The following is a 24,871-nucleotide window of genomic DNA, read 5'->3' as shown; positions in this document are numbered from 1 at the left end:
TGATTATAATTAATGAATGATTACTTTGGCGCTTATCGGTCTCTCTCTTTTTTTGAGCTATGTACTCTTCATATTTGGCAATGTGATTGTGTTCAAAGTGATTAAACAAATTGCTGATGTTACCTCTGATCGTTATCCATGTTGCATTCACCGCTGTCTGGTAGTCTTGACTGGTAAGACCAAATCAGAAGGCGAGGCACGTTTGCAAGTGTCTGAGAAAACTCTGGAGTATTGTGGACTCCAAGTGTAAACATAGCAAAAGTGATGCGTTTTAAATTTGAAACGTATTAGTGTAGACGTAGCCTAAGGCTCAGTGTTTGCACTCATGTCATCCATATCGCCGACCTCCTCTTTGAGTGATCGTGCACTTACATTCGTTGGACAGGGCGGAGGCATGTGCCTAAACACAGTTCACGAACGCACGCATTGGGGAAAGTATTAACTGAATTAACCAACATGAGCAAGATGAAATCGGTGAGAGGTTCTAAATTTTGATTATGATATTTTTTTGGTTAAATCCTCTTCCTTATAGTCGCTCAAATTCATATTTGTAACAAAGAATTCCAAATGTTACAATTTTTCACAACAGAAAAAAGTATTGCGACATCCATACGAACTTCTCAAACCACCACTGCAGCAAAATTTTTTAGGATCTCTGTGATCAACATGTCATACTTTTGCCATGTATTAGGAGATCTTTAGTGATGGCTAACATTTAAATGGCACTGAAAGCTGCCTGACAGAAATGGGCTGTTTTATGGAATTGCTTGGTCAGCTTGTAGGTGTTTGGCAGATGTGTGGATGAAGCCGTGGCACTCCCCTTATTGTTGTGACTCGCTCAAGGGCGTATGTGTCTGTCTGTGTGCATGTGTCAACAACACAGAGCAAGAGAGGGCTTGGGGGCAAGGGCAGGATATGCTGTCTCCCTTTCTCTCTTGCTCCTTTTCACCATGCATGGAGGGTTGTCAAGGATAGGGCACAGGCAGAAGGGGCAGCAAATTGATTATCCAGTGTGCAGGAAATGTGTCCAAGGCCTCTGCAGGCAGGCTGGAGACAAGTAAAGGCCTCTTTCAATGGAAGCTCTTAAACATACCAGAGCTAATGTAATTATAAAGGGGTGTGCGATGGGCTGTTACATTAGTTAGTGTTGGTGCTCCAAATGTTGAATAACTCCAGAACACCCAAACCCTGCCTTCATTAGAGCCCTGATGTGTTCTCCACATCGGTCTCTAGTTATGTAACCCATGTGTTATGTTCCCCGCTCAGCCAGTGAGCAGCCGGTCATGTATGTATGGCCAAAGATGGTTGATAGATCTCGCACTGTGGATAAAGAGAAGCATATCCTCTGTTATCTTAGAGCATTACGCTAACTTTGGTGGAACAAACCTGCATGCAGACAGATTATTTCCCACATGATCAATTTTTTCCATTAGTGGAGATGTCCAGTGCTAGAAATGGCATTTGTAATGCACGGTCACTATCCACGTTTACAAGTGCTGGCTATTACACAATATCACCCCCTATGCAAAGAGTAAACTAATTGACAAATTGCTAGAACAAACAGAAGGTCACCATATCAATCAAACCTTTACCTTTCAGATACAATTCTGCTGAGTCTTCTCTCCGTACAGGCTAAGTGGATGGTGACCTTACAAAAAAGCTACAGGGAGGAATTAGCTGAGCTCCAGTGTCGGTTACACATAAGAGGGGGAGACAAGTGGGGAAGTAAGATGGGAAACTTGGGTTTGGATGAGGGATGGTCATCGTACTGCTGAACCCTATGCAGACAGGGCTGATTGACCTGATTAGGACCAGTAATCCGCTGTCTTTCCTCAGGTCGCCACGCCCTGCTGCCGTAATCTCTGTGACCCTTGTAGGTGTACGCATAGCCACATACAACCGCAGAGGGTGTTACATTCCTCATCGCCTCATGCTGGGATTGTTTTGGAGCGACACACATTTGCCCACACGCGCTACTTACAGAGCAGACTCACACATTCCAGACTGACCTCCTAATGAAGAGGGAGGACAGGCAGATGTCTGTGTCTGTTATCAGCTCGTGCTGTGTCATGAGACTTAAAGGCCAGAGGCACAAAATCATGTCATGCAGCTCAGCCAGTTTTCAATACACCCACCTGTAACAGCTGTATAAGAGGAAGTGACGGAAAGTTTGAATTATTGTGCTATATTGAAATAAAATTAAAAAAAACTTTTCATAATAATAACCAGGAAGAGACAATAATCATGTGAGTCCGGGTGAGAGGAAATGTAATCATGCACCTATCGCTGTCATAAATCTATATGTGGTCATCTTCTATACTGAGTATTCAAATCAACAAAATCAGTTTTCTGCTGCTGCAAAAACATCTTGAATGAATGAATAAAAGCTTCTCACATCTTTTCCTTTTCATATCATGTTCTCTAGTTTTCTTTGGCTCATGATGTTGCATTTTTGCCCTTATATCCTCTTTATAAAGTTTTGATCTCAATGATGCAAGTTGTTGTGTGATGCTGAGGTAGTTATTAAACTGAATAATAACACAGTGGTTAGTTTCGGGATTGTTAATGCAGATTGGGTTAAGGTGTATGTCTGGATGGATGTTGACCCAATTGAACCAATATTTAATTTGAATCATGAGTCTCAATATCAGGTTTTTATGATGGCTAGATTCTTGATTATTGAAATCTTCTCTGAATGAGACGGGCATAAAATCTGTTTAGGTGAAATTCTGTTCATGCAATCAGCGTTAAATTCCAAGTTTACATTGCAAACTAAAAAGGGACACAAAGCCATGGGGCCTTTCCTGTTAGCGCTGAATCCTTTGTCATTAATAAATGTTTTGCAATGAATAAGAAACCACAACATGGCATTGCACATCAGGGATGGGCTGAAGGCTGGAATGTACTAGAAGTGGTAGAGGTCAGAAGAGGAAAGCAATAAATGCCTTCTCTTACTAAACTGAGGTTTCAGCTTTGAAGCTGATCAAGCCACTCATGGCTTCCACTTTCACTTCACAACTTATGTTGACTCTTCGTCATTCACCACTTACTTTTTTCAGGGTGTTCCCACATTTAAACCTTCGTCTTGATGCCTCTTTGGTTTAGTGCTTTGTCAATTCACTTGAGCAATAACTTGTTAAACTGCAAACACTTTTCTTTTAGCATGTGGTTTGGGACTTAAAGTCTATAGAAACCCACATTTTGAAGTTATCAAACATCAAACATTTAATAAAAGTTAACAGTTAACAGTGATGATATCAGCATCAGGTTGTATATCTGGTGAATTTATTGGCTCCTATCAACATCAGAGGGCCTGAGGATCAGCTGCAGATGTCTGGTGTAATCAGTGATGAAAAGCATAAAACAAGTGAATCTCATGAGATTACATTAGTCACATTATATACATCATCATTCATGTAGAATAAAATGACCTTCCAGGAAACCTGTGGCCCAATCGGTTTCTTTGCAAAGGATCTTACATAGCATACTAGCCTCAGTGATGAGCATGCAGTAGTCTTTCAGTACTCACCTTATGTCATTGAATTTTTTCCATACATCAGCTTTGTTAAATTTCGTTCACCTCATTCTTTTTGGCTCACTTTTTGTTCCAGCTTGTGATGGGGCTGAGTGGAAACTGTTTGAGCCCTTTGCAGAAAATATGGGATATTAGAGGAGAGGATGGGAGCGGAGCTGACTCGAGAGGGGGAGGGGGCATGTAAACGCAGCCACAGCAGCAGAGACAGTGAAAGTCGTGCACGAGCACTATTCACGTGTAGGACAGCGTGAGGTGGCACCACACACACTCGCTTCTGCTAGGGATGATGGGATTCCAGTCATAATGTTGGAGGCTGATAAATGTGGTATATTCAGTTAAGCTAAAAGAAAAGGAAAAGCTGTAAGATCTGTATCTTTTAATCGGTAGTCATTATCTCTCAGATTTTGTGCCTCCACTGGTCTTTTCTTCTCATTAAAAAAAAACAGCAAAACATAAAAACACCCACCAATGGCATGAGATAATTTTGTTAATTTGAATGCAGTTTCTCTTGTTTTAGGAATTTTCTAGAGGTAAAAGTCACGAGAATAGGGCAAATGAGTTATTGGTAAAATAATTCAGGACTTAATCCTAGATTAAATATCTTGTTCAGGTGATTTTCTTTTTTGCAGCATGGATCCCTTCAGAAAAAACAACAAGATATTGATGCTCTTAGGGAGCTTTTCCTAGAGGCCTCTGCTTCGATTGTCTGCGGACCAAACAAATCCATTAATGTCCATAATATAACCAGAGATAAAAGGCCAACCCCCCGCCCTCCCACGCATAACAAGGTGGAACAACACAATGCTAAATGAGTCTGGTGAAATGCAGTTCGGACGAATGCTGAAATGTTTCCTAGCTTTACAGGAGAGTCATAGAATGAAGAAGTGTGTGTGTCTGTGTGTGACCATGCATTCACTTCGGTGTATGCAGACAGGGTAATAAGAAAATGCTAACAAATGTTATCAAAGTAAACCCAATTGAAAAGTGTTATTGATATGGCACATACAGGGTGGGAGTAGTATAATGGCTGATTCTTGAGTCTGCTTCACTTGAGTGGCTGAATATAGATTTGTGTACTAATAAATTTACAGTAGAACCTAATGCTCTTTTACTGTCAGTGCATTACCAGTGCACCATCCTCTCCACACAACCAGTGGATTTTTCACTTGACTCTGCTCACATCCATCACCATTCATCTCTGACTTGATGATGAAAGCACGGACTAAAAAGCTAATGGTGTGTTTTGTTTTAAAGTTATGGCGCTCCTGGCTTGCTCCTCTTACCTTCTCTTTGGTTCATTGCCTGAGTTGGGTGAAATGGCTGGACTTTCCCACATTCAAGAGAGTGAATGTGTTTTGGGTTTTTTCTTTCTTCAGTTTTTGTGCCCTCACTGACACAGCTCTCTTTCCAGACTGTATTGTTTGGTTTCCTCTCACAGTCTGAGGGCTGAATTCAGAGGCAAACTGGAGAGCTTTGCAGTCCAGGCACGGGTAGCTTGGTGGTAGGCATGATGCTCACTTTGTATTATTCATGAGTAAGAAGTGAGGGGGGGGTTGGCAGTATATTATTTTTGAAACCTTGATTAATAAGACGGCTGAGCTGACTCTTGATCTGGTTGGCAACTGGAGTCCTCTGCCTCTCCAAAATGGAGTTGTGTCATGCTGTTGTTTGAACACTGTGCTGCAAACTGAGATCAGAAGTATACAACACACATACACATACACAGTGTCACGCGTCATTCATGTCCTCCAGAGAAAACGCTGGATAAAAGGTGTTAGTCATCTGACATTAGCTTGAAGCATCAATCATTGCTTATCATTAATGTTTTCTGGCTGTGTCAAACAAGTGATGCAGCTTGTTGCTACCTTTTTTTTTTTTTTTTTTGGGGTTGAACAAAAAGATGTGAGTTTTCACAGATCTGTGTGCCAGAGTTGAGCTCATGATGTCACAATGCTTACATAAAACAGGAAAGCATTTAAAATGAGACTTCAGTCTCTGAGCAGAGGCTAGTTGAGGAAATCCAGGTCACTGCTCTGTAAAATGGGTGCCTTTTGTGAGCAGTGAATGTAAGGGGCTCTGTATTTCCCTTGTCTGTGCAGCTTGGTCTACACTGTTGTCAACACTCAGCCATTCTGCCTGGATCATGTGATGATCTGTATGCTGTTTTTGAGACAAATCTGAGACAGTGTTTTATTTTAATTCAAGGTTTAAAACAAATTTGGAACTGTTTTGAAAGAACAGATTAATATCATAATGCAAATGCAGTGTTATAGTTCTCATCATGACTTTCACTTCTCTATAGATTTAATGATAGCCAGCAATGACTAATATTTGGAAAGTTTTTGTCATAGACTATAGAAAAGTCGTAGATTGTTCGAGTTGACAGAACTGTTACTACTGCTCAGTTTGCGGATATTGATACATGGCATCTTATTCGTGTGAATACTATTAATGTATTATTACTGTTACCCATGATGTTGATTACCGAAGTTGAGCTGAGAAGAAAAATTAATACCATGTTGTGGTACCAAATGTTTAGACATCTCCAAGATATAAACTGTGAAGGAAGCACCTGATCTTCAATCCTTTTCAGTTTTTGTTCTGAATCACATGCAGACGCACTTCCCCAAAGTTCATTGTGAAAAGGTTGACACAGGCAAATTTGAATTGTTAATACATTGAGTGCTATTTTTAACTGGAAAACACTGGTCTAAAACGGTGGAGGTATTACTATAGCTTTCCATGGCACAGGATGTGTTGGGACAGGCCTCTGACCTTTTGAGGCAGCACCTGCAAAGAGGAGAACCTCCTTGGAACTGGTGCATGAGAAGCAAATCGTCTCTTCAAGCTGTGAAAACAGCTGAAAACTCTAAGGATCATTTTGTTAATGTTAACATTGTTTGACAAGTTGGTGTGTTCTGAATTTGATTAGACACATGGGGCATTACACTTGCATACCATTGGCATGTAATTTGGATATTTATTGTTATCTCAGCTCTGACTTCATGCCAGTTCTATGTGCCTTGTGGGTTTAACCCCCCATGCCATCACCTGAGAGGCTGCCTAATATCCCTCTCTCTTTGTTGCAGTTCTGTGTTTGTTTAGCTTCTGAATGGAGTCCTGCTGGCTTAGCATGTTTTCGGTGTCTGGTGGCTTCTAGAAGCCTCTCTGTTATAATGGACTCAGTGAGTCTGCGTGAGCTGCTAATATCAAAAGGCACTTGCAGCCCACACTAGCTATCAGTGTCTGTGGGCTGGGAGCAATGTATGGTTTAGCTATGAGTTTGGCAGAAAGGTTGGGTGGTTGAAATCTGTCCATTCCTTCCTGTCACTGACAGTCTGTCGGCATGTGAAGCACTAGCCACCATCTGCTGCTGTATAAATAGACAGTAGTCAGAGCTGGAACAGCTGGCACATAGGCCAGGACTGCGCCCTTTCCCACTACTTTCTGGCGAGACAGGCAATGAAACCAATAGTCTTTTTAATGTATGACTTCTTTTATTTTATTTTTTGGCACGAAGTTGGTAAAAAGTAAAAAACACTTCATAGAGAAATTATGAACAAACATGTGATTTGATTTTCTGGTTATAAGACAAAGCTTTTAACAATTTGTGTGTTTATGTGCACAATTAATTTCAGCTTCCTGATGATTTTTATTTCTTAAATGTCATGTTAACAAGAAACCCAGTTTCCATAACTGAGACAAGGAAATAAGAGAAATCCTGTTACCAAATGTATATGAATAATAAGGAAAAAGAGCATGTTTGTCTTTTCACCGTACTATTTCTCCCCACACTCTACGAACTAGGAATTAAATCAGATTTCTGCAAGTAAACATGCTTTTCATTGCAGTGCATGTAACATATATCGTGACTTCCTGCCCAAACCAGATTTCTTCAAATAACCTGGTTTCATGGGTGCAGGTAAAGACAGTCACTGTATTAATTTCAAATAAATCTAAGGTACCACATTTTCTTTTCACAACAATAGTAAAATTAACATATTTTTTAATGTAGTCTAATTGTTTTTAATGCACACTTTACATTTATCTGACTCCAGTCACTTTCTAACACAAACATTTAAAGTTTCTTTTTTCATAAATGTGGCAGCCACTTTTTCTAAAAAGAGAGGGGGGTGAGGCAGTGTGAAAAGGGTCATTGTGATAGAGGGGACTGGGGACATAAAGCCTTGTCATAACAGATTACCTAATGCGTTTTGCAGGCTCCGTTGTCAACTGCAATACCCTGTATTCAGTGCATTGTTCTGGTGTCTTCCTGCTTTTTTCTCCTCTCCTCTTTCCCAGTAGGAAGAGAAAAATTACGTGATCAGCCTTCTGAGTAGAAACTGAGGATTTGTTGGTACGAGCTTAATGCATTCCTTTTAGATAAGAGTTATTACTCTGATGTAGAGGCTCATCTGATGAAATGAAAATGTGTGCTGTTGTCATTTACAGAAAGTTGGGTGTAGTTTGTCTGAGTCGATGACGGTGATATGGACTGTGGTTTGAAGGGTTATGTGTCCTGGCTACACAAACTCCTCTAACATAATCTAAGATAAACCAGGGTTTTCTGACAGGAGTACTCAGCAGAGGAGTATTGAATTGCTGTGTGGATATTTTTTTTTAATTAAAGGCCACAAGGCATCTCCCTGACCAGATGGGAAAGTGCACTGTATCCAAGAGTGTAATCAAGATACCACATGTTAGTTTCTGTTTGGATATGTTGTATGTCCTGTGTTGTGGCTGCGACAAGCTCAGCTGTTTGTCAAATGTGCACAGCAGTGCTCAGACACTACTTTTAGCCTGCAGCTTTGAGCTGCATCCAGTGACAACTCTGTCACCTGTGCCGCAACCCTGGCAACCAAGCCATCACAGACTCTCTTCTAAAGACACTGGATACAGCATTCAGAGCATTTCTGTGGCCACCTCAGCATCCGCCCCATCCACTCTTTATGCTCCCTATTCAAGAGCAATTATATTAGCATTAATGTGGCAATGCTGAAACCAAAACCAATGTCAGCAGCTACTTTGCCTCACCACTCATGCACAAACTGTGACACAGGTGTGCAGTTGCAATTTTGCATTGTGGTACACAGCATTAGCGCTGTAATAGCATCAGTTTCTACCTGACATTGTGATAGGACAGGACATTTAAATCCTGTATATACTCCCATACCTGTATGATACAACACACTTTTTTAAAATATAATTGTTTTTTTAATAATGAGGTAAATTATAATCTGTTCATTTCATATTACTATATCAAACAGCATCTATTAATAGCAGAATATAAAGAAGCTGAGTCACATTTAAATTGTGCACAACTTTTTTTGAAACTACTTGCCTGTCTCTGTCAACTGCCTCTAGAAATGGAATTTGGCAATGACTTTATATTACTTTTTTATATCATCTCTCTACAGTTAAGTTGTGGCTAAATTGTCATATGTTTCCATTATTACATATGCAATGAGTGCACATGGTTGGGGCTGTTTGTTGCTGGTGGAAGCAACATTTAGTAGAAAATGGCAGTCCTGTGAGTGAATTAATTGAAATAGTATTCTTCAGAAGTCAGCTGTTACATCACACTGCTGCCCGTATATATACAGACCCCGGGGAAGCTATTAAAATTCCTCAGTCTCGCTGAAAGAAGCACACATGGTAATTACAATTCTGCCCAGATATTATTTCTCCGAATGCCTGGGTTCCCTCAGCAGTTCATGCACATGTTTTCTTTTATATTTTACATATGCATCTATTTTATGGCCTTATCCTCTTCCTGTGATGCCTGGCAGGCATCGATCAGTTTGAACTAACAGCTTGTAGGTTACTGGAAGAGACACGCTGATATGTTCAGCCATTTTAGACCCTGCTTATCTTCTAGTCTCAGGTGAATGGGGGCTAGCTTTCAGTTCCCATCTGGTGCTCAGAGACCTCCTAACAACCTAATTACTGAGGGGTGTCTTTGCTTTCCTGGCCAGATTATAGGCCCCATGGTGAACACTGGAGTACAAAATGTCTGCCGGCTACAACCAGCTGAGTGATGTTCTTTAGATAGAAGGATGTGGTTAGTTAACTGGTATTCACTCTGCCTTGAAATGGAAAGCTCCTGTGGAGTGCCAACATCCTATCAGCCCTATATTCTTACAAGCAGGAACTGAAAATGCAGAACTGTGGCATTTTGGAAAAATAAACATTTGACTTGCCCTCATATGTCACTCAGTAGTTTGTATCTTTTCACTGAGCATGGGGTTCTGACTAAATATCTCTGTCTTGAGAGAATTGTTTCCCCTACGTAGTCCCCCACATGTCATCTTTTGCATGTCTTCCGTTTTTCTAATAAGGGAAGTTCAGTGTTTGATACCCAGATGGCAACACAGTAATGATAAAATACTCCTTAATGTTGTTCTGTTACTCATAATGTTTTTTTAAATTGATTTTTTGGCACTTTATTGGACAGTTCTTGGAGAAGATACAGAAAGGGAAACAACGTTAGAGAGAGTGGTTATAATTTACAACAAAGGTCCTCGGCCAGAATCAAATTGTAGACATTGTGGTTATTTGGCATTGGTTGTAACCATTCCGCTTTCAGGGTACCCCTGCTTACAATGTTAAATATCCTGTCAAACTTCAGCTTAGTGTTTCCTGATATGCAGCCAGTCAATGTGTAACACTACCTTCATTCTCAAAAGGTTCCTGAAATGATAAACTATTTGTCTTTTTTGCTTCATCACAACATCCTAATTATTACATTTTCCATTTACAACGCATTTAAAAGGTTTTTGTGCAGTAAAAGTTTCTGGTATTGCTTATGGAGTCTGACATGATAAGTAGCTTAATGTCTTAGTTACAAATCCTAAAGCTTTTCACACTGTGCCTTTTTGTATGTTTCAGGGTTTTTAAAGGATTAAAATTCTGAAATCACTGTTTAATAAATATCACGCACACACACACACACACACACACACACACACACATACACACGTATGTATGTATATATACAATTTCTACAGAGCAGTGATAGGGAATGCTTGAGGCGAGAGAAAACAGAACGCAGTGTGCCGCATCCTCCCCTCCCGTGCCAAGTTGAGGTTGTTATGGCAACCAGAATCTGGTCCTGTACCTGTTGCCATGGTTGAGAAAGACAGAGTGATGACGTTGTTTATTAGGCTGCAGAATGTGTCTGCCATTTTAAGTCAAAGATGTGCCTCTGGTGGGAATATTTACTATAAATGAAAAGCAGAGGAATTCCTCATTAACATCTGGCCTTGTGACTATTACTCTGTGTGCATCAGTGTTCACATAGATTCAGTTTGTATGTGTCATCTACAGGTGTAGAAGGTGAACTCAGTGAGTTAAAGTAGGTGAGTCATGCTGGAATATATGTGGCAGTCCTGTCTGATTGACATAATCTCAGAAAGCAGGGGTCAAATTCACCTCATTCTGCCTCAGCCGTTAATATGTAGAAGCAGCAACATTTAGGCAGATGTCTGTGTGTGATGACACACGAGTTGGATACACCTTGAGAGGCCATGTGTCATTCTTTCATACAAAGTACAAGTAATAATAAATTAGGCTTCACACCCTTACTGGGAGGAGATGTAACAATGGTTCCAACTTTGTATCGTAGTTTCAGGATCTTTGCTTTCAGTTCACTTTTATTCTCTTATTATGCATTGAAAGGATGTCATGGGTGAATCAGCTATCTGCTCTGAAAGCAACGGAGTGGGCAGTTGAATGAGACAATCATGCCACGTCGTGAGCATGATTCACCTTTAGGAGTTGAACAGTCTCCCACTAACTGCCACCATGTAGTTGTGCTGTGCCTAGATACATTTTTACACTGTAACATCCACCCCTGTCTTTGACGAGAGCCCAGGACCAAACAGGAAATGAACACACTCAGAAATTAGAAAGCACACATCATGTCTTTTCTTGCTCGAACACAGCTGTGATTCCCAGTAAGGCCAGTTTGTCACAGTCAGTCTGGTGGCCTGTCATGAGCATCCCACTGTCCAAATGCCTCACACGTGGCACTGTCTCATCATCTTTCTGTTTTTATTGCTTAGGCTGCCCCTTCATTAATAGCCACTGTAGATTGTTCCAGGAAAGGGGAATAGGGGCATTGGTAACCTAAATCCCCCTTCGTTTCTAAATGCCCTGGCTCCAATTTCCCTTTGGAGGCAGGTCAAAGGTGAAATTGGGCTTTATTTAGCCACCTGTTCTGCTGTATCCTCTTCCAGTGCCCAGTATGGAAGCTACTTCTCTGCCTGTGCACCTTAACCTGTTTGAAGGTAGTAGGGGGTCCAAAGAAATACATTGGTTTTACCTGTGCTAGGTTGTAGCTACCTGCGTTCCAGTACAATGACAGTTGCTGTAATCATCACATATTTAGCATTAAGCAGTTGGCGTTCTAGTGTCTGAGGACACGCTGTGCTTTTCTGTCAGCATGTGACCCGTGGAGGGCGATATGCAATCCCTGTCTCTCCACACCTCCTGCATTATTGATAAGTGTGTTGAAATCGTCTGAACACAGAAGGCTCTCCACTCTGCCTGGGACATATTGATGCAAAAGCCTCTCAAGCACTCTCATGTCGAGGAGGCAGACCTGGCTTTAATTTGCCCATTAGCAGACAGAATTTGCATGAAACAAAACTAATTACTGCTTTGTAGCTCACTGGAGATTTGCTTGGAAAGAGTGTAAATGCTCTAAATACAGATTATATTGTTCTTGCTAAGATGCAGATTGCACAGTTTTCCTCTCACCCTGTATTTGGTCTCTATTGTTGCACTGTTACTATTGTTGCACTGTTTGGATTGTTGCTAGGCCCTTGAGCGCACCCGTTACTTTTAGTCCCTCAAACTGTTTTTTTTCACTAGCCTCATTCTCAGTCCTTCCTCTCCACCTCCCCCCCCAGTTCTAAAGGTGGAGGTATGCATTTGATCATCTAGCCTGAGTGAACTGCATTTGCCCTGACATAAGGCAGCTTTAGACAATGAAAGTTTGCTTAAGATGGGGATCTGAAGAACAACTGGGGTACGGATATCTACAAATATCGTACAATAAATTCTTAGTCTCTTCCTGTCTCTCCTTCACATATGCAGTGCACAGTGTGGAAAGCTTGAACACTAGTCCCAGGGGTGCCAGTAAGCATGATTGAGAGGGGTGACATGCCAGGCATGGCTGCAGATTCTTGTTCATTAAGAAATGTCTGTGCAGCCACAGAGAATGACTGCGTACTGCGGAAATATTATGTCCTCATGCCTTTTGCAGATAAAACTGGGGAAGGTGGGGCAATAGGAGTAGGCTACATGTGTTATTACTCAAACTCTGTATTGTTTGTCATTCAGCTGTGTTATCAGTGCTGCATGAATTAAAAGATGGCGTGTTGGGAAAAGTTGACACTACAGTTGCAGTTCTCAAAAAAAGCCAATGGCTCATGATCTGCTGCTGGTTCATGTGACTTTCTGTTCCAAATATATCACTGTTAGTGCTCTGATTGAGGAACAGGATCTTAAAACACTCACTATTTGCCAACTGCGATAAAAATGATTATTAATTGGGTGCATTTAGACACTCCATTCAAAGTGTTGTTTGTGAAACTAAGATACAATACTTTGTTATTTTAAGGACTAGAAGAAATGCATGAATGGGAGTTTTGTTATTTGTTACTTACTTTTAAAGGACTAAGTTATCTAAGATTGAGATAAAGCAAATTGGCAAGCAAGAGAAAGTGAATGTGCAAAAAAGACAGCGGTAGGCTTGCAAAGAAACAACAAGGCCAGGATAGAAATGTCTGTGTCAGTGACTAGTTTGTTGAAGATTCCCTGCCATAATCTGAACTGACTGCACAGAAGCTTGTTTTGGTAAATGCTTAATTGTGGTAGAAGGGACATATACAAAATTTTCAAGCGACAACACAAAATTTAATACATTAAATTCAATAGATGAAATATCATAAATGAAATTACTTGAGGAAACATTTAAACCAAGCTACAAGAATGTCAGTGTAGTTGTTCATATTCACATTAAAACCAGATGTTATCAACTACATTACTAATTTTGTTCCTCCCCCACAGCTATTCTCAACCCGAAAGCCCCAAAGGAACCAGCAAAGACTTTCAGTTTTGATTACTCCTACTGGTCGCACACTACGGTGAGTTTGAAGATTTTCTCTTTTTCAGTGTCCGGTGTAATTTTGAATTATGTTGTCAGCTTTAAATACCATGTGTTCATCGAAACTCTATACATTTTAAGTCATTTCTCTGTCTTTCCCACAGCCGGAAGACCCCTCTTTTGCATCACAGAACCTTGTGTACAATGACATCGGCAAAGAAATGTTGCAGCACGCTTTTGAGGGCTACAATGTCTGCATCTTCGCTTATGGCCAGACAGGAGCTGGCAAATCCTACACCATGATGGGCAAGCAGGAGGAGGGGCAGGAGGGAATCATTCCCATGGTTTGTTTTACAACATATTCTCAGTTTACTGAATTGCATAGCAGAGATTAAGACACTGACTTTTCCCACTGTATTTTAAGTACTATATAATGCAGCCTCTTGTCTTGTGGTCTGTAATGTTTACTTGTCCTGTTCACTTAGATCATTGAATGTTCACAATACATACCCTGAGTCATAGTCTTGGGTCACTTTCAGTAATACATGGGTGTCAGTCCACTAGTCCTTTAGTCATACCCTCCTGTCATAATTCTAAACAAAATTGACCCACCTCTGAAATGTTGAGATTTCATCTTCACCGGAGAGATTTATTTATTTATTTTTTTAGCTCTTAGTCTTTACACATTGTTTCCTGCATAATATCTTTATACTCATTTTTCTCAGTTCAGCTGTTTTGTAGCCTGGCTTGCTTATTGTTCTAGCCACTGCTTGATTGAGGAAAACTGGGATAGAGACAGGGACATGGGCCAGATTAAAACTCAGGATCCGGTATTAACATGGTACATGCCTTAGACTCCGGGCCCTGCAAAAAATATGATAAAAACAATGATTTTCTGTAACAATGACTATTGAATTTTTTGTGACCCAACTCTAATTTAGGCCTTATTGGTCTGATAGACATTATAATGGCATTATTAAGCAGGGTGTGACCGTGACTTGGTTCTAAACATGTCATCCCAAGGTTTGGTAGTTGACCACCTCCCTTTCATCCCTTACATGTTTTGTTTTGATCAGATCATCTAATATAATTCTTATTCTTATATTTCAATATCTTTGCCTTAACCTCTATTCTTATGACACCAAACACTAACACCAATTCAGCCACTCATTCTGCCCTTACCATTTGACTTCTGGAAATTACATTTTGGATGAAAACATACTCAACATCAGCTTTAAAGTTGTACAATGTTTAGGGCTTGAATGCATCCAAATGTAATGTCCCTATTCTGGCTCACAGTTCAAGCGACACGTCCCCTGCAGAAATGTGTTGATCATTTGTACAAAACTCTGTATCCCGTTTTTGTTTATTATCCATAGACCACCCTGCTATTCACCTCTCCACGTGCTCTTAATTTGCACTAAAATGTCTTCTTTTTCTGCCTCTCAGCTCTGTGAAGATCTATTTGAGAAAATCAATGAGGACTGCAACAAAGAGGAGCTCTCCTACTCAGTAGAGGTGAGTCTCAGACTGCTTTGGCATCTGCAGTCCCCTGTTGTTAACCCATGTCTCTCTGTATCTATCACCATTGTGTGACTAATGTCAATCAATCACATTTTGGCTGAAGTTTCAAAGATGCTGGGTTTCCTCGACACATTCCTTCTGATTATTTTGTTCAAGTATACACTTTTTCTGAAACTGGAAAATAAATGACCGAGTGATTCTGTTGTAGACATGCTGTATAAAAAAGAACATATAGTGAAAAGGCCAAATATCCTGCTATATAGTAAAATACCTACATTTTTCAGACCTGCATTATATTATTTTATATCATTCAGCCTCAAGTTTCTGTTATGTTGCCCTTAGGCACCTGAACAGATATTATGTTACTTTTGCAAATGTTTCTAGGTCAGTTACATGGAGATCTACTGTGAGCGGGTGCGAGATTTGCTCAATCCTAAGAACAAAGGGAACCTTAGAGTGCGAGAACACCCGCTTCTAGGTCCCTACGTGGAGGACCTGTCCAAGCTAGCTGTCACCTCCTATACAGACATCGCTGACCTAATGGATGCAGGCAACAAGGCCAGGTAAGCTGAGCCCTGGGATCACGATGAGATCATGGGAAAGAAGGGGAGTAGTAGCAGCAGAGGTAGCTGTGATGATGTGATAACCCACATCCTAAGAAGAATGAGATTATTTAGACTGAAAAATGATGACAAGATAAGAATGATTTGGTGTTGATCGAGGAATGGCTGGTTTTATTCAGGACACCAGAACCTTCCCTAAATTTTAATAAAACACGGATGTCAAGCTTGTTCTGGATAACTGAGATTCTTTATTGCAGGTAGTGAGTATTTCTCAATGAAATATCTATATATACTCAAGTTAATGTCATGTTATATGTGTGTGTATGTTTTACTGTGTGGTGTGTGTGTGTCTGTGTCATGGGAGCTCCTGTGGGAGGAGTGAACTCTGCCTTAATCTTCCTGTGCTGACTCAGAAGGCTTATTTCTAGAACATGGCGTGTAAAGCCCGTATCTCCCCTGTGACTATCCCCCTGAGTGCGCCTTGTGTATTTGTGTTTGGTGTCCTCACAGTATTATCCACCTCCGCCACAGAAAGTAATCCTTTTGACTCAATTCACTCTAATAGCCGTAAAGCCCAGTGATGATAACTCCAGTAATAGCCAAGACCAAGAATTTAGCGTTAATAATACTGAATAATTTAAAAGGAAAAAACGATTAAAGTGCTCAGAAAAATGTGTTATATCCATACAGTTCTGTATTTCCCTAACTATGGCGGTATGTGCTCACCTGCAGAACTGTGGCCGCCACCAACATGAACGAGACCAGCAGCAGGTCCCATGCTGTTTTCACCATCGTCTTCACACAGAGGAAACACGACAGCGAGACAGACCTCTCCACAGAAAAGGTCAGAGGAGACAAGAAAAACAGTCACCTTCTGTTTCTTAAATTATATTGTGAACGATTCACACTTAATCATGTTAATACCTTAATGCTGTTTTTTCTCATGGCTCATTTTTTAAGTTTGCATCTTTGATTTTGTCTAAGATTTCTCCCATGGTCCTCTAAGTTGGTGGTGATTGGGGAAGGAAAAATAAAGAGAGCCTATTTAGATTTGACTTTTAGCATTTCCTCTTACTACAGAGAGACAAAGACCACAGTGTTATTGTAAGCACAATGCCTATTGTGTTTAGCCACTCTATCAGATTTTAGTGCCTAGCTGCATCTCACTTGACAATAACGTTCAAATGTTTAGGATGGTTTACACTTCCTTTCAGATATTTTTGACGGTTTGGTTTGTTAACTATTTCATTAACTTTGTTTTTGGTACTTTGTCCCTGTCATTTGTTTCAGTAATATCCTCATCCTCTCTCAGTTTGTTATCTTTCAAATGTACATTATTTATAAGCTTGATGCAACTAAAATACATTTACTCCCTCCTTTCAGGTCAGTAAAATTAGTCTGGTAGACTTGGCAGGGAGTGAACGAGCAGATTCCACTGGAGCTAAAGGCACCAGGCTAAAGGTAAGTTTCTTATATCACCCAGCAGCTGCATTAACAATCAGTTCACTAGTATCAACTTGATTGATCTTGAACAAAAAATTTTTATCTGTGATTACAGGAGGGAGCGAACATCAACAAATCTCTCACCACGTTAGGAAAGGTTATCTCCGCCTTGGCTGAAGTGGTGAGCGTTGTATGTTTGTTTCTATTTCTTTTCTTTCCTTTCCTCCTCCTCCTCCTCCTCCTCCTCCTCCCTTTCAGCCCCTCTCTTACCCTATACAACTTTACCCTGTCTTCTCAAGGAATTAATGTTTGTAGCCTGGCATGCTGTAATGTCTGCCTCTCTATTTTCTCTCCTCTTGTCCTTGTAATGCTTGCTTACACAGGATAACTGTACCAGCAAGGTAAACCCTTTGACAGCTCAACCACTAACCTTTGATTCCTCCCACAAGGCAGATTTGACAAACTTTTGCCATGTGCAACGTTGAAGTTGCTTCACAAAGTTCTGCCACTACCATTTTATCACCCAAATGCTGTGCTTTTATTCACCATGCACATTAAAATCCTTGCACAGTAGCAAAAGTGCATCAGATCAGGCCTGTACTCATTTTACTTCACCACTTGTCCATTACATAGGGATTTGTCATGCTGCATCCTAATATTGTTCACTCTTTACCGCCATTCCTAATACTCAATATTAAAAACAAAAGACTTACAGTAGTTGTCAGTTTTCTTTTCTGCCAGCCAATTGAATGATTTGTTTACTGCAGAGCAAGAAGAAGAAGAAGACTGACTTCATCCCATACAGAGACTCTGTTCTGACATGGCTGCTGAGGGAGAACCTCGGTATGAACATTAATATAACCTGATAAACATGCTTTACTAATGGAAAGTCGGGACATTTATGTATGTGAACGATTAAGCGAAATCCTTATTTCTGGGTGGCAAGAAAAATGGAACCATCTGTATCCTGTAATGTGAAGTAGGGGTAAAAAAAGATGGCTGCAGCTAGTGTACATTACTCTCTGCCAATTTAAGAAGAACACTGTCAGCAGACTGTATTTCAACCAAACTAGACAAGCACACCCATGTCATTGGTTCAGACCTGCATAGGAGAGGTGTACAGGGTATCTTCAATCTTAGCTGGCACATAGCAGTCTAATGTTTAATGAGAGTGAAGTCTTACATTAGTGGAATTAGTAATCAGCATTGATTTTAGCTTTAGTAGTGTTTTATTCCGAGCTCAGCATTTTTTTACTTTACATTGCTATGGAAATCCTCTTGTATTATGCAAAACAAATCTAATACTAATCTTCTTCAGGTCTGCATACAGTATGTCAGAAAAATGGCCTTGCACACACATTGACACATAATTGAAATCTCTACTGATCTTTTGTTATCAGGTGGAAACTCCAGAACAGCTATGGTAGCTGCCCTCAGTCCTGCAGATATCAACTATGATGAAACTCTCAGCACTCTCCGGTAAAGTTTCCATTCAGGATATAGATGATAACATACAAAATAATCAAATAAGATAATTGTTCACATTCCAATTTATTTCGATTTTCAAGCCTTTCCAAATAAAGTTTATTATGAATTTTAGCTATGCCGACCGAGCCAAGAACATCAAATGCAATGCTGTTATCAATGAAGATCCCAACAATAAGCTGGTGCGTGACCTGAAGGATGAAGTGGCTCGACTGAAGGAACTGCTCCGCGCCCAGGGCTTGGGAGACATCCTGGACAGTGAGTTATCTGCTGTCACAGCCAGTCATATCTGCAGCCACTCGGCATCTGCCTTCTCTCTCAGGGCCTCCCACTAGTTGGCAACATTTTCTGTCTTCATCACTGTCTCATTGCTTTCAGTCATTCAGCTTTGTTTCCATTGCAGTGCTTGTAGCTGTGCCTAGTACAAAACTAAAACGACTTATACAGCTTTTAGAAACTTATTCACCACCATACTGGTTTATTATGCTTCCTTACAGACTATATGACAATGCACTATATAGGATAATTACTATAGAACACTAATTTATAGAATATTAAAGGCTGTAAACTGTACAAAAGCACTCCAAAGTCATTTAATGAAAATTGATTAAGTCACATTTGGCTTATCATGACTGACAACACAAATGGTAGTTTAAAGCTACATTAAAATATCACACTTCATTTGCTGTACACAAGAGTAATGGCTCATAGCCTAGTCAATTAGAGACATAATATGCCCATTAATAACTTCTAATATCTGAAGTGATTAATAACCTGCCTATTAGCTAATGCCTGCTTAGATCATGCCTAATGACATGGCACTCAACAAGTCATTCCATGTCATTTCTTATCATCCTCGTTATTGTTCTCATCCAGCTCTCTAAGAAATGTCTGTAACCTTTTCCTCCCATTCTACTGGTGCTGACCTCTGACCCTTCTCATCTTTTCCTGCTTCCCCTCAGTTGATCCTATGGGGGATGATTGCCCAGGAAGTGGAATCAAATGTGTGTATATGTGTGGTAGTCATGCATTGTCTATCACTATTTGCCCTATTAATAATAGCTAACATTGCTTACGACCCCCCCCCCCCATTACCTGTATATTAATCTGCTACCAGCTTTGCATGTAAATGCCTAAAAAGCAAAAGCTCAATAGAAGGAATCTCAGAAATGCAAGGCTTCCGTAGGTGTGTTGATCTGGCGAGGGTTAGCATGCCAGTAGGTTAGCATGCTTTGCGCTTGTGTTTCTGTTACTTTTCAGAATGATGGGGGTGAGGCAGCTATTTGCAGGCTCAGATCCAACTGTATCACAAGTTACTTTTGGAATATACCTTTTTAGAAACATTACTCTAGACTAGCTTGTCTGTCTTCCCCACCCCCAATATACCCGCATCATTTTCTCACCATGCCGGCCTTTGACTCACTTTCTCAAGCTTCTTCTCTTGCCAGTTGTCTTTCTGCTTTTTATTTTGTTTTCTTTTACTAATCGTTTGCTGCAGGTGACAGTGCTCAAAGCTTTAGAATGCCACTTCTCAGTTCTCAAACTGAGGCTCAAAGCTACAGACAGAAAGGTGCATGATTTTGAATTTCTAAGTAGCTACACCAGAGGTGTATGTATACAGAGTTGACTAACTTGATGTGTTATAATAGTTTGTATTGAATAGTTAGTTTGCTAGTGTACCCTCTGCTATATTCTCAAATATCCCTGACGCATCCTCCCTCTTGCCCCTTAGCTCTAATCTTTGAAAATGCTCTTTACCTACCCAAAAGTCAGTGTTCACCTGCTCTACTTAATCTGCACGGCAAGAGCACACATTATTCTGCTGGTATCCCACTGTGTACTAGTTAAGTTGAAAAGCTCAGTACTTGGGTCTTGATGAGTTCTCTGTTTTCATGCCTCACCTACAGTGACAGCCAAGACTGGGAGCATTATGTTGTCAGGTTGTCGTCCCATTCTTGTGAACTCTGTATCTCAGTAATGTCTTGAGGGAATTTCTTAAGATTTGGTGCAAACATTGATGAACTGATTAGGTTTGGTCAAAAGTCAAGGTCATGGTAACCTTAAGTTCTTGTGAACGTGATATATCAGGATCGCCCAGAGGGAATTTCATTATATCTGGCACACAAGTCCACTTGGACTGATGAACTGGATGAACTGATTAGATCATTTGGTGATCAAAGTTCAAGGTCAGTGTGACCACAGAAAACACACTTTTAATTCATATGCTAATTATATGTCCAACAAGATAAAATGATGAAGTGACGATTCACTGTGACATCATAATGTTACATCATATTCAGTGCTACAACTCAGGAACCGAAGGGGAGATTGTGACCATATTTCTTGCAACTTGACAGAAGCAATACAACTGCAAGTCGGTAATTCTAGTTCTGGAATATAAAAAGTGTCAACTGTATACATTTTCCTCTCCAAAATGGCTGCACCTTCCAAATCAACTAAACTCTGCATTTATTGGTCTTTTTTAAAAATTTGGTTGTTAGCGGGGATGGTCTGTGTTACCTCTGAGGTCCTTGAGGGGCTTATATTGATATGAGGTGCATGACCTTTAGTGAGGCTGCCATGGCTCTGTTTTAGTGCGTGTGTGTGAGAGCACACATACATGTGTGTGTGCGGTGAAGCAAACTGCTCGACTGCGGGCTGAACTTTGGCAGCATGTGTCAACGACTCTCATCTGTCCTCCCTCTGGATACTCTTGCAGTTTCCATCTCCCTCCCATCCTGTAGTTGGTACACTGATAGCGGTTTTCACACAGTGTGTTTTCATCCACGTTAGAGTTCAAAGCAAAAGCAACAAAATGACATCATCCTAATTCCTTAGAATTGCACACACTAGAAATGTATTGCTCAGAGTTAATTGTTCTGCACAGTAATTTTGACCCACATAAAAACAGCGCTCTGAAAACTCTCTAATAGAGTGCAAGCTGAAATGTAATGCATTTTTTCTGGAAGTTGAAGAGTTGGGGTAAGCAGACTTGAAAACTACCTGGAGTGAAAACTGCTGCTGTCTGTAGCTGACCATTATGCTGGGAGTTTGTCTTAACCTTTTGACATACAATGTGTGCCTTACATTGGTCTTCCCTCCCCTTTGTCTTTTTCTATTTTCCCATCTCCTTCTTTCCTCTCTCTCTCTCTCTCTTCCTATTTGGTATTTGGTTCCTCCATTTTATGTGGTTTATTCCCTCTATCCTTGTCCTGGCCTACCCCACCTCTTTTTGTGTTGTTCTCCTCTCTCCCTCTCTCTCTCTCTCTCTCTCTTGCTGTTGGCTCAGACCTCAAAGACATTCAGAACAATAAGAATAGATACTTGGTAGCCTCAGAGAACCAACGCCCTGGCCATTTCTCCACAGCCCCTATTGGTTCCCTGACAGCCTCTCCATCCTCTGGCTCACTGTGCAGCCAGGGGGGCCTGCAGTCGGTCACCAGCATCCAGGAGCGCATCATGTCCACACCTGGAGGAGAGGAGGCCATTGAAAGACTCAAGGTAAACTAGGCCTGTGTAGGTTTCAGCACTCTCCAAATCACACTCCTGTCTCTAGTTAAATTATCTGCCACTAGCAAAACTTTTAAGTTCTTCTGTTTCTTACTATAGATTTGAAAAGAACTAAAGCTCTTAGTTTTCATTCAGCCAGTTCATTCAACCGTACCCTCAGTATAGCTGACTTGTGTAATAGGCTGGCTTATAAATGTTCATGCGAAGCATTTGCTTAAATGAAAATTTTCATAATACATACATCAATCAAAAGAGATAATCCTCAAACACTATGGAAACATACTTAAATGACCAAGAACATCTTTTTTGCTTGAAATCAAATTCTTAATTATTTATTGATATTTAATTTCTTCAACTGGGTCCTCTTCTGTAACGGTGTGTTTTCTCCACCTTCTGCTGGGAGAAATGTATATTTACAAGTGTGTGACATAGAAGAGATCTCCCTCAGTGCTTGTTGTTCAATATTGCAATAATATAATATTGGCATTCTATTATTGTTAATCAAAATACTTCTATCAATGTCCAATGTTCAATTTGAACAGTGTTAAAAAAAAATGTGCCTTTGGAAGATTTCTCAGTAGATAAGGGCTGTAACTAAAGCAGGTGGATCTTTACAATACACACCACCACACACACACACACACACACACACAACACACACACACACACACACACACACACACACACACACTCACACTCACACTCACACTCACACATACAGTAAGTATATATATATATATATTTATGTGTGTGTGTGTTTATGTATGTATACTTTATTTATCCTCTAGGAGAAATTCAGGTATCCAGTAGCTCATTAGTAGTGATGATAATAGTTAATGATAAATAATAAACATAAAATAGAAATAATAATAAAACAACATAAAATATCAGTGAATAGATTTATGGCTGATTAAAAGTCAAGAAATTCATACCAACTTACAATAAAAGCCTTACCAGTACGTGCACTGTAGTATTTGTTCAGTAAATTAGAAGTACATGGCTGTGATTTAGTTTTAGCCCACACATAGCCTTTAATCAAAACACATTTTGCCTGTCAGTCCTCATGTGGCCTCTCAACTTCATGTCTCTAAGGCTCGCAGTAGACCTCTCACTCTTCTGATAAGGGAGCACATAGGATTGTAACAACCAACCATGAGGAGCTGCAGTTTCCATGGCAACCATGGTGCCCAGTCTGTCCGTCATCCAATGACGTCAAGCACCAACGCAGATACGGAGGAAACTGGACTAAAATAGATCCAGTCTTATTGGCTTTAATAGTGAGGCGCATAATATCCACATTCTAAAGGCGCTGCAGCTATTTTAGTGATCTAGATACAAAGATTACAGTGAAGGTTAACTTCATAACAATTCAATGCAATGTTAAGCCAAGATAAGTATATACTGCAATATTAAACATTTACAATAAAAATGTCACAGAATATATCAATATGCAGAGCAACAGATGATTAAATTCCTCACTGCCTTTAAAAGATGAAGAACAGGTGTAGTGGCTGTACTGTATGATTAATAGAGCTTTAATCAACATTATCAGTGGGGTAACACTTTTTTATTGTATAATTTCCATAATATACATCAGTATGTTATGCTGCTCCTCTTTCTTTAGATTTGAACTCTGTTTGTTTTCTTCACCTTCTACTGTGAAAAATATGAACCTGATGAATCCAGACTGGGTGGGCCTGTTGTTACTGAGTTAAACATATTACCTCCAGGTCTGATTACCTAACCTTTGTTGTGTTTCCTCACACTTTGCCTCTTGTGTTCAGGAATCAGAAAAGATCATTGCCGAGCTCAATGAAACCTGGGAAGAGAAACTGCGAAAGACTGAGGCGATCCGCATGGAGAGGTCAGTGTTGACCGACAATGTCTGTCCATATTCATCTCCATCTCTCAAGGGGGGTGACGTGTGTTCTACGTGTGCCTCCACCCCTCCCTCAATATATTCTGTCAGTGTTAGACAACCCCCAATAGCTCTGTCTCTGTCTTTTCACCCCACGGTGCTGTCTGTCTCACTTTCTTCACCTATCTGTCTCATTTCCTCTGCACTCATTCTGTCCATTTCCTTTCATTTCTCTGTCGTCACACTCTGCTGCACAATCACCCCTCTCACATCCTTTCTCCCCCTTTATCCACTCATCTGTAGCTGCAGACATCAACCATGTTACTGTCCATCCACTGAGTCTCACTGGTGCCATTCTCTGCCTGTTGTCATACCACAAATCACTTGCTGTAATGTTACACACCATCACTTCTCATCCTCTTTCTCTTATCAACACAAAGGTCTTTGCTGGAAATAAATGGACAGAATTACAGTATATATTTCACTGCTGCAGAAATCTTTGAAAGAGAATGTATGCAACATGCTGTGTGAATGAACTGGCAATGTTTTCCAACGTAGGTCAATTTGAACTGATATTCTTGGGATAACAGATGTTTTGCCTTCACTACAGGGAGGCCTTGCTTGCAGAGATGGGTGTGGCAATCCGTGAAGATGGGGGCACTTTGGGCGTATTCTCTCCTAAAAAGGTAGAACAGACATGAGACACAGACATTGATGTCGGGGGATTATGTCAAATTTCCCATGAGTGGTCATGCACACCCTTCCACCATCACTTCCTGACTTCTGTTTTTCATGTTATCTTTTTCCATGAGAACCCTCCCTCTGCAGTCGCTGGTTTTTCT

The 24,871-nt window shown here is 40.4% G+C and overlaps 1 protein-coding gene across 13 annotated transcripts in view; it reads left to right on the top strand.

Annotated features, from left to right (window-relative positions):
• Window positions 1-24,871, top strand: part of kif1b (kinesin family member 1B) — a 60,160-nt gene that overhangs the window by 3,686 nt on the left and 31,603 nt on the right. For 5 of the 13 annotated variants that reach the window (XM_022741555.1, XM_022741550.1, XM_022741545.1 and 2 more), the window contains exons 3-17: window positions 13,610-13,686; window positions 13,811-13,990; window positions 15,096-15,164; window positions 15,555-15,733; window positions 16,466-16,577; window positions 17,117-17,194; window positions 17,292-17,357; window positions 17,560-17,577; window positions 17,944-18,019; window positions 18,577-18,655; window positions 18,777-18,919; window positions 19,624-19,665; window positions 21,951-22,162; window positions 23,956-24,035; window positions 24,640-24,715. In XM_022741555.1, the coding sequence (XP_022597276.1) occupies window positions 13,610-13,686; window positions 13,811-13,990; window positions 15,096-15,164; window positions 15,555-15,733; window positions 16,466-16,577; window positions 17,117-17,194; window positions 17,292-17,357; window positions 17,560-17,577; window positions 17,944-18,019; window positions 18,577-18,655; window positions 18,777-18,919; window positions 19,624-19,665; window positions 21,951-22,162; window positions 23,956-24,035; window positions 24,640-24,715 (1,487 nt within the window). The remainder of the gene's footprint in view (window positions 1-13,609; window positions 13,687-13,810; window positions 13,991-15,095; window positions 15,165-15,554; window positions 15,734-16,465; window positions 16,578-17,116; window positions 17,195-17,291; window positions 17,358-17,559; window positions 17,578-17,943; window positions 18,020-18,576; window positions 18,656-18,776; window positions 18,920-19,623; window positions 19,666-21,950; window positions 22,163-23,955; window positions 24,036-24,639; window positions 24,716-24,871) is intronic. The other 8 variants (XM_022741551.1, XM_022741549.1, XM_022741554.1 and 5 more) reach the window with 6 other exon arrangements.

The sequence above is a fragment of the Seriola dumerili genome, unplaced genomic scaffold, assembly GCF_002260705.1.
Source record: "Seriola dumerili isolate Sdu_G_001 unplaced genomic scaffold, Sdu_1.0 BDQW01000056.1, whole genome shotgun sequence".
NCBI lineage: Eukaryota > Metazoa > Chordata > Actinopteri > Carangiformes > Carangidae > Seriola > Seriola dumerili.
Note: the sequence above shows the minus strand (reverse complement) of the source record. Positions and strands in the feature narration are given on the sequence as shown.